Below are 9,075 nucleotides of genomic sequence, written 5' to 3' on the forward strand. Positions count from 1 at the left end.
ATTTCTTGACTATCCTGGGTACTCATTCCTTTTAACCTTTTTTTCCCTCAAAGTTTAGAAGTATTTATTGTAGGCAAGTTCGGAAGACAGAAAATCACAAGAAGAAATTCGATCACCTATAATTCTGTCACCCAGAGATAGCCAGTGTAGCACTCTGAGAGTACAGATTTCCAGGATTTTTAATGCATAAATATATTTTTACATGGAGTCATACTGTACGTTTTATTTTTACTTAAGATATGCTGTCATTTCTTTTGACATCGATCAACATCACTTTTTTTTTTTTTTTTTTTACAGCTTTTAAGAGTTTGTATACATTCATGATGTTTTCTGAAGCATACATTTCCAGGTAGAATTTTAAAGTCAAAAGGCAATGGTTAAGGCTTCTGGTACTGATTGCCAGAGATCCTATCTATTCACAGCTTACCAGCAGCACTGGAATCCCAACTTCCCTGAATCTTTATGAGGGGGAAAAAAGTACCATCTCAATTCTTGCTTTAATATACATTTTTAATTCTACCAAAGACTGCCTGCTTCTCACCCACTGGCACTTGTTCTTTTGTGATTTGCTTACTGAAGTACTATTTTTTCTACTCGGACTTCTTCATGAGGATATACTACAGAGAGATGGCTCCACAGAAGGGTTTTTTCCTTTTGCCTGGGGTCAAAGTCTGACCTCACCACTTTTTAGCTGTATGATATTGACTAAGCCATGATTCTAAGCCTTCATTTTCTCATCTGCAAAATATGTGCTGTCAGAGAAACAACAAATATATACAAAGCCCTCAGCAAAGTACCTGTTATATGTTTCTTTGTAGGTTAAGAACTATCTGTAAAGAATCTCTCCCTTTTGTAACATGTGTTCTATCAATTCCTACTTAACAATTGTCCTACCCTTTTCAGTTTGTTTATCCTGGGAGAGAAAACAGAGTTGAATATTAGGAACTCTTGTCATGTTACTTTGTTATCCTATCCCTTTCTTTTCTTACCTTCTTTCTGGAAGCAGGGGGATTTAGCCCACTGGCCGTTCTTACTGGTTAGTTTCTGTTATCTATGTATGTTCCAACAGGAGCATTCTCTACTTATCCTCCTGAAAACTCGTCTTTTGCTAAGCTCAGGATTCTAAATTCCCATAGATTTCTATTTTTGGCAAGGTGTTTGAACTCTGACCAGTTGGGGATTTCTTATTAATAGGTTCTTCTGTTGCTAACCTATATCCCTTCTCGCATCGCACTGAGAAGCACCAGACTAGGGATACTTTTCCTGCTGGGTCCCCCAGAAGACAGTAGTCTCTGGATGGACCAGGACTGTTACCTTTTGTTGCCCCTTCCCTTCAGCATTCTTTAAAATTCGTAAGACTGAAATACTGCAAAATGACAATGACATAAGGCAAAACTGAACACATGTGAGGTGCCTGGAGGCTCAGACCCAGTTAGCACCTGAGCCCAAGGGAGTGCACCAGAACTGTGGGGGTACAGCCCCAGAAACAGATGTGGTAGTCATAGCCGCTTCTGACCCAGACTTGCGAGTGAGCAGGAAGCGGACAACAGCTCTGATAGCCTCAAGAACCAAAGGAGCTCTTCCGTTCAGGAAAGAGAAGATTTAGAATTCTAACAGGTACTTAACGTTGAGGCTAGGCTGGGCTCTTTCTAACCACCCTGCCTTCCCCAAACACACAGGTCTAGCGGAGCCTACAGGCAAGAAACTAGTTATTAACCCTTTCCTTTGGCTCACACCAGACCATGACAAAGCTCTACGCCTGTGGCCCAAGGACTCGGGATTTTGTCTAATAACAGGTGCTTCTCTGCTGGCTCCTACTTTGCTACATCCACGTTTCTTATACACCTGACTCCACTTCAAAAGGAACTCAACAGCAACACTCCACACAAAATGGCCTTTTCTCAGATGTGCCAGACATTCTTCCTGACCTTTGTCTGTTCCCTCTGCTGGGAATATTGTTCTCTAGCCTGCCTGCCTACTTCCCTGGCTAACTCCTGTACATTCTTCAGTTTGTTTTTCTCAGAAACTTTCCCTGATCCAAGGCTGGCTCAGGTACTCAATGTCACAGAGCCCTGCTCATGTCATGATGCGTTCACCTTGCCCATTCAACCACAGAGACCGCCTGATTCCCCGTTGTATTCCTCGTGCCTGGCAAAAGACAGGACTTCGAAAAGTGAACAGCTGGATAAGTTAATATGTATTCTTTCCACTATCTCATTTCTGGACTGCCCTGGGCTCAACACATCATCTATGCACTGCTTCCCTATCGCTCTTGCTGCCCTGTCACTGTTCTTAATTGGCCAGTAAAATTCTGTATTCCTGAGACAAATGTCCCTCATGCTGTCCACACCATATCCCAAATCTGGCATGTGGACAGTCAGACGTGGTTGACAGCCCAGGTTGCTGTACCCCCTCATGGAAAATGAGGTTTCAATGTTATGTTCCCATTTTTCTTATTTCCTGAGTATTCCTAATGGTAAGAGGAAAGCTGGAAGCAGTGATTCTTCCATCTGCTGCTCTGATTAGTCCTAGGAAAAGCTTTCAAGGAACAATTTGCAGTAGCATTGGGAAGTGCTGTTCAGTTAAGTCGGCAAGACTCCAGACCTGGGTGTTTACCACCCTGGAGTCTTGTTCCAAAAGTAAACCCTTTCCACTAACAAAGATAAAAATCTGACCAAAATATTTACAACATCCACTGTACTGCCAAGTTACTTGACAGTGTGCACCCTCTGATGGCGCAGGAGGACTGATCTGTGCCTGAAAGCCTTCCCACATTCATTACATATGTAAGCTTCATCCCCAGAATGGATTCTCTGATGCTGAACAAGGGCGGAGCTCCTTTTGAAGGTTTTGCCACATTCATTACACTGATAGGGTTCCTCTCCGCTATGAATTCTCTGATGTCTGATGAGGTTTGAGCTCAAACTGAAAGCTTTTCCACACTCACTACATTCATAGGGTTTCTCTCCACTATGGATCCTCTGATGGGTTATCAGCTCTGAGCTCTGCCTGAAAGCTTTTCCACATTCATGACATTCATAAGGTCTCTCTCCCGTATGAATTCGCTGGTGTCTAATAAGCTTTGAGCTTTGGCTAAAGGTTTTCCCACACTCGTTACACTCATAGGGTTTCTCGCCAGTGTGAATTCTTTGATGTATAATGAGATAGGAACTTTGACTGAACGCTTTGCCACATTCGTTACATTTACAAGCTTTCTCCCCAGTATGAATTTTACGATGTCTAATGAGGGCTGAGCTCTGGTTGAAGGCTTTCCCACACTCGCTACATTCATATGCTTTCTCACCACTGTGAATTCTCTGATGAATGATAAGGTATGACCTCAGACTAAAAGCCTTCCCACACTGGTTACATTTATAAGGCTTTTCTCCAGTATGGATTCTCTGATGTTGTGTTAGAGAGGAATGCTGTTTGAAGCTGTGCCCACATACATCACATCTATAAGGTCTCTCTTCTGTAGGAACTTTCTGGTAAGTTATAGAGTTTGTACTTAGAATCAAGCTGCTTTGAGGCTCAGGATGGTCTCTCTTTCCCAGAGATTTATGTGTGAAGATTACTTGACTAAAACTGCCCCCTTGGGTAGGGAATCTTCTTAATTTCTCCCCTGTAGGACTTTCTTGTTGCCACTCTAAATTACTGTCATGTTCACTAACTCCTCCAGATGAAGGCTCCTGGGGACGTCCTTGTGATTTTTCTCCTGAAATGTCCTTCTTGGTCACAGATTCGTGGTTCTCATGATCTGAAACGAGAGCAGCCAAAACAGACTGTTTTATTTCTCTAGTCACTCTCAGTACCCACTTTTCACGTGAGAGAAAACAGAGGCTTCTATAAACAAGAGGTTGAGGTCCACACCCATCTTTCTTTAACTGCCTGTACTGGTCCCTCCTCCTTTCTAGTATGAAGGCCTATACCTACAGTCTGAAGTTTATTCTTTCCTGCTCCCTCTGAAATTTCACTTGATCTCTACCACCTAGGTTTCAGTTACTACGTATGTGATAAGCTAATGTCTCCCCAGATCCCCAACTCTATTCTATTAAGCTCTAGACTCTCATCTCCAATGCTAATTGGGATATTATTTGTGAATACTCCACAAGCACTAAAATGGCCCAGACAAAACACATATTTTTTCCCCTTGTTTCCCACTTCCATTTACACAATAGAACCATCATTAACCAAATTTTTCAAGACTAATACCTGAGTATCATCCCCAACTCCTTTCCTACAGTCTCCACTTGTAACCATGACCAGCTACTGCAATGCAATTTGAAATGCTGGTGAACAGGAGGCAACTTTGATCTTCCTTCTCACCAGAATATATCTTGACTTACTCACTGGGGCCATTTAGATTACAACAGTCTCTAACAGGATGCCACTCTTGCCTTCCTCAAATCCATCCACTCTGCAGCTAAGTTCTAAAACACAAGTTCAGTCAACTACTCTCTTGTCCAAAACCTTTCTTTTTTTTTTTTAAAGATTTTATTTATTTATTTGACAGAGATCACAAGTAGGCAGAGAGGCAGGCAGAGAGAGAGAGAGAGGGAAGCAGGCTTCCTGCGGAGCAGAGAGCCCGATGCGGGGCTCGATCCCAGGACCCTGAGATCATGACCCGAGCCGAAGGAAGCAGCCCAAACCACTGAGCCACCCAGGCGCCCCTTGTCCAAAACCTTTCAACTGTGCTCCACTGTCCTATCCAAACTAATTAGGATGATCTCCCAAGTTTTCACAACCTGGGTCTCATTTCCCTCTCTAGTTGTGTTTCGCCATCTCTCCCCTATGAATTCTCTTTTCAGTTAAACTGAATTACCTGCAGTTCCCAGGATGGGTTGTATTCTCTCACCTTCAGGACTTTGTGGTCTTGCTTGTGTGATACTGTAATACAGTATATATGAATTTGGTCTGCACCCTCAGTTCCTGGCATAGAGCTTTTAAAAGCCCTTATAATCTCCTAAGTGGTAGAGGTTAAGAGGCGTATCGTTTGTTATTCATAATAAGCCCCTATCAACCAGTACCTCAGTTTATGCTTATGAGGTAACTCAGGGGGCTGGCTGCCAAAGGAACGAACTATGTGATTAGAAAGTTGAACTTTCTGCCCCACCTTTAGACCTCCATGGAAAGGGACTGGAGGTTTAACCATCAATGGCCAATGATTTAATCAACCATGTCTATGTAATGAAACTTGTATAAAAACCTTAAACAAAAGGGCTTAGAGAGCTTCCAGGATGGTAGATGCATCCAAGAGCCACAAGAGTGGTGAACCTCTAACTTCACAGGGGCAGAAGCAAGCTGGATCTTGCCCTGCGTACCTCTCCATCTGGCTGTACGCTTGCATCCTTTATAAACTGGTAAGAGTAAGCAAGGTGTTTCTCTGAGTTCTGTGAGCTATTATAGCAAATTATGAAACCCGGAGAGGTGGTCATGAAATGTCAAATTTGCAGCCCAATCAGACAGAAGTGTGGGTGAGGTGGGGATTCATGACATGCGTTTGGCTTCTGAATTGGGGGATGGGGAGGGAAGCAGTCTGGTGGGACCAAAACCTTAACCTGTGGGGTCTGCATTAATTCTAGATAATTAGGCTCAGAATTAGAATTGCTTAAGATGAGGGAAAACCCCACATATCCAATGTGAGAAGTGTTTTGAGTAGAAAAGTTTTTTTCCTTTAGGATGGAACACTCCCTCCACTTATTTACCAGTTTTCTCAGTCACAGTTCAGATCTTAGTTTAGGTGTTTCCTCCTCCAAAAAGTACTCCTTGAACCTCTAAGGTTGGGTTCGGTGTATTCATATGTGCCCCCATAGTACCTATGGCCTACTTTTATTCTGTAATTTATTATACTATATTGCCACTGCCTTTTTGCTTGTCCACCACCCCATCTAGATGCAAGGTCTTGAAGACAGAGACCCAGTGCCTCCCACAGTACCAGACATATGTTAGCACCCTATTAAGTTACATAATCAAGGAATAAGTTAAGAAATGACAGGGAAACTGAAACAAGAAGGGCTCACTGCACTTCATGAGGGTTGCTGAATACAAAGTTGCTGAAAAAGGTACATCTGGTCTAGAGTAAGACAGGTGAGAAGTTCACATGCGGCATCTTTGTAAAATGCAATTAATTCTGTACGATCAAAGCCAGAGGCCTGATAGCGGTTCCCAGAAGAGTTTCTACTTTCTTACCACTTCTGGGGGAAAGGCAAGGTTCCCAGGGTTTCAGCTGTGTCTTTAAAGGCTGGAGTTGGATGTTTGTTAACTCCTGGGATGTTCCAAGACCTGTCAAATCTTTCCATGGCACCGCTGGTCCCTGAAATCAGGAAAAAAGTGGTTAGCTTTCTGAGAAACTCCCTAGGGAAAATGCTTAGTAAAAATTTCGAAGAGGGCAACAAAGACAACTCCAGGAATGAGTGATAGGAAAAAGAACTATTTAAGGACAGAGATAGGTATAACCACAGTAGTCACTGCAGGGTATGGTTTGGTGGAGACAACTTTCTCTTCTACTGCTGTGAGGATGCCACATGCTCTAGTCTGTACATTTCTCTTCCCCCAACATATCACATCTCTCTGTTCCCACCTGCTGCTGCCCTGCATCATCAAATTCCCTCTCCAAATCCTCCAACAGGGTCACAGCTTCCTCGCCGCTTTTTGGACTATGTTGCTGAACCCAGATCTGCAGCTCCTCAGGCAGGATGCTCAGAAACTGCTCCAGCACCAGCAGCTCCAGGATCTGCTCCTTGGTGTGCAACTCTGGCATGAGCCACTGATAGCAAAGCTCCTGGAGTCGGCCCAGAGCTTCCCGGGGTCCAGGTGTCTCCTGGTAGCAAAACTTTCTGAATTGTTGGCGGAACAATTCTTGGCAGGATCTGGTGCTCCCACCTTGCTTACATTTCTGACCCCAGGAAAGGCTTTCTTCTACTTTCACTAGTATTAGTTCTTGATCCTGAGGACTCTGAGGTACCAAGGTTGAAATTGTTCTGGATTCCACAGCCATTCTGGCCTAAACAGTGGAGCAAAAAGCTCACTACAACTGGGTACAGTATTTCAGTTTCTTTGAGTAATCTTTTTGTTCCTGAAAGATATAAAAGCACTGTTAACTTATAGCAGTGAGAAAAAAAAAATCTTGTAAGAACTTAAAATAAAGGTCAGTCATCCCAGTAATGTATTGAGAGGGAAAAAGTTTGAGACTGTAAAATAATCAAGTGACAAACTAAAGATCACTCGCCCATTTATCATCCATTTAGAATTTTTACCACTAATAATAGAAATTATTTTAGAATCAAAAGAATGCAGTATTACCATGAATCACATAACACAAAATCTCCTTTTCAATTCCTTCAATCCTGATGGTTATCAAGGAGAAAGATCTGTCTTTAATTTGTAGAACTTCCTCTTTAATAAAGTATAAGCCTCAGACTTCTAAGGGTAACAATATCTAGCTAGGATTTAATAATGTTGACTTTCAAATATTTATTTTTATGGGTGCCTGGGTGGCTCAGCGGGTTAAGCCTCTGCCTTCAGCTCAGGTCATGCTCTCAGGGTCCTGGGATCAAGCCCAGAATTGGGCTCCCTGCTCAGCAGAGAGCCTGCTTCTCCCTCTCCCTCTGCTTGTGCTTTCTCTGCCAAATAAATAAAATCTTTAAAAAATAATAATTTATTTTTAGTTACCTTCTATCTATGGCAGATAATGACGGCTTCCATTTGCAGGAGTAACAACATTTTTAAAACTTTATATTAAATATGAGTTGACTTAAATAAAAACTTTCACCTGCCACTTGATCAAATTTAGTTTTCAATGCATTTCTTCAACAAACGCTGAGGCACTTACCATGGGCTCTGTCGTGAGCCAGGCATAAGAATACTAAGGTCTTTGCTTTTGAGTAAACGGATCTACAGAGGAATTAACCAAGTGTTTGTTAAATGCGTACTGTGTGCTCAAAAACACGTCCGTTATCGTAGAGACACAAAAGCAGCAAAAAGGTCAATCTCCATTCTCAAGCTTAGCATATAGGGGAATAAACATTTTTTAGAGTGAAATATGGCAACAAATAATTACGTATTCAATTTTGTGATATAGCTCACACAGGACCTGATTCGAGGACGGGTGAGTATCGACCGGAGGGTATGCCCTTGAAACTGCGGGACACATCAATACCATCTGACCCTAACACGACAGTTAACTTTAGAGATTAGAACAGTTAGGCTAGGCATCAGCCCATTTTCATAGCCCGGCTAAACGACAGCATTTGCGAAGTCACGGCGGGGAGGAGTAACTGCCCTTTCCCCTGGAAAGTAAGGGCTTGAGCTGGCCTCCGCGGGCTCCCAGAACGCTCGGAAACACCGCCCGGACAAGGGGCCGCGCGACCCAGGGATGGCCAGGCCCGGGGAGCAAGGCCCCTTCGCCTCGCGCCCGCCGTCCGGGCCACGCGCCCTCCCCGCCCTCCCTCCGCTTGGGGCCCGCGTCCCTCACCGCGAAGCCCAGCAGCGGCCAGGGCGCCAGCCGCCGACTCCGAGCGGCGAGCCACAAAGACCGGAAGTGCGCTCTCGCGGACTTCCGCTCGCGCGTCCCCCGGAGCCTCCGCGCGCCCCACCCCGTGCTCCTAAGCAGCCAATCGGCGCCGCGGGTCCTTCGTTCCCACCGCCTTCCGTCTCCGGCGCCCCGCCTCGCGGAGCGCAGAGGCCCACGCGGGGGAGAGCTGGGATGGAGGCGTCCTTGGGAGAGGTCACTGCGAGCCGGAGGGCTCCGCTCCTCGTCTCGGCTGCCTGCTACCCAGACACCCACCGCCACCCACCTCCCGTGCACCACTCCCTATCGTCTCATCTGCAGTTTTCCAGAAAAGTATTAAGATTTGCGTGTAACTCTCGTGCGTTTCCATCACCTCCGGCAAGAGCAAACGCATGAACAGGCTGAACAAAAAATGACACCCGCTCCTGTTGCCCTTTCGGTGCATACCGTTTCAGCCTTACGAGAGGTCTGCGCGTAGCTCTGTTATGCCCGCTCTCCAGCAGTAGACACGGCCCAAAGTCAGGGCCCGTCGAAGTCCCCGTAGCTCAAGAAGACTTTGGTGTCCC

The 9,075-nt window shown here is 44.7% G+C and overlaps 1 protein-coding gene across 1 annotated transcript; it reads right to left on the minus strand.

Annotated features, from left to right (window-relative positions):
- Positions 1-161: 161 nt before the first annotated feature.
- ZNF397 (zinc finger protein 397) lies at positions 162-8,592 on the minus strand. Its single transcript, XM_082699537.1, has 4 exons — positions 8,474-8,592; positions 6,581-7,075; positions 6,190-6,313; positions 162-3,757 (listed from the first exon to the last, which is right to left on the minus strand). Exons 2-4 carry the CDS (start codon positions 6,995-6,997, stop codon positions 2,709-2,711), a joined length of 1,590 nt encoding a protein of 529 aa, XP_082555663.1. The 5' UTR covers positions 6,998-7,075; positions 8,474-8,592; the 3' UTR covers positions 162-2,708.
- Between the last annotated feature and the right edge of the window lie 483 nt (positions 8,593-9,075).

The sequence above is a fragment of the Mustela nivalis genome (assembly GCF_964662115.1).
Source record: "Mustela nivalis genome assembly, chromosome: 14".
Classification (NCBI taxonomy): domain Eukaryota; kingdom Metazoa; phylum Chordata; class Mammalia; order Carnivora; family Mustelidae; genus Mustela; species Mustela nivalis.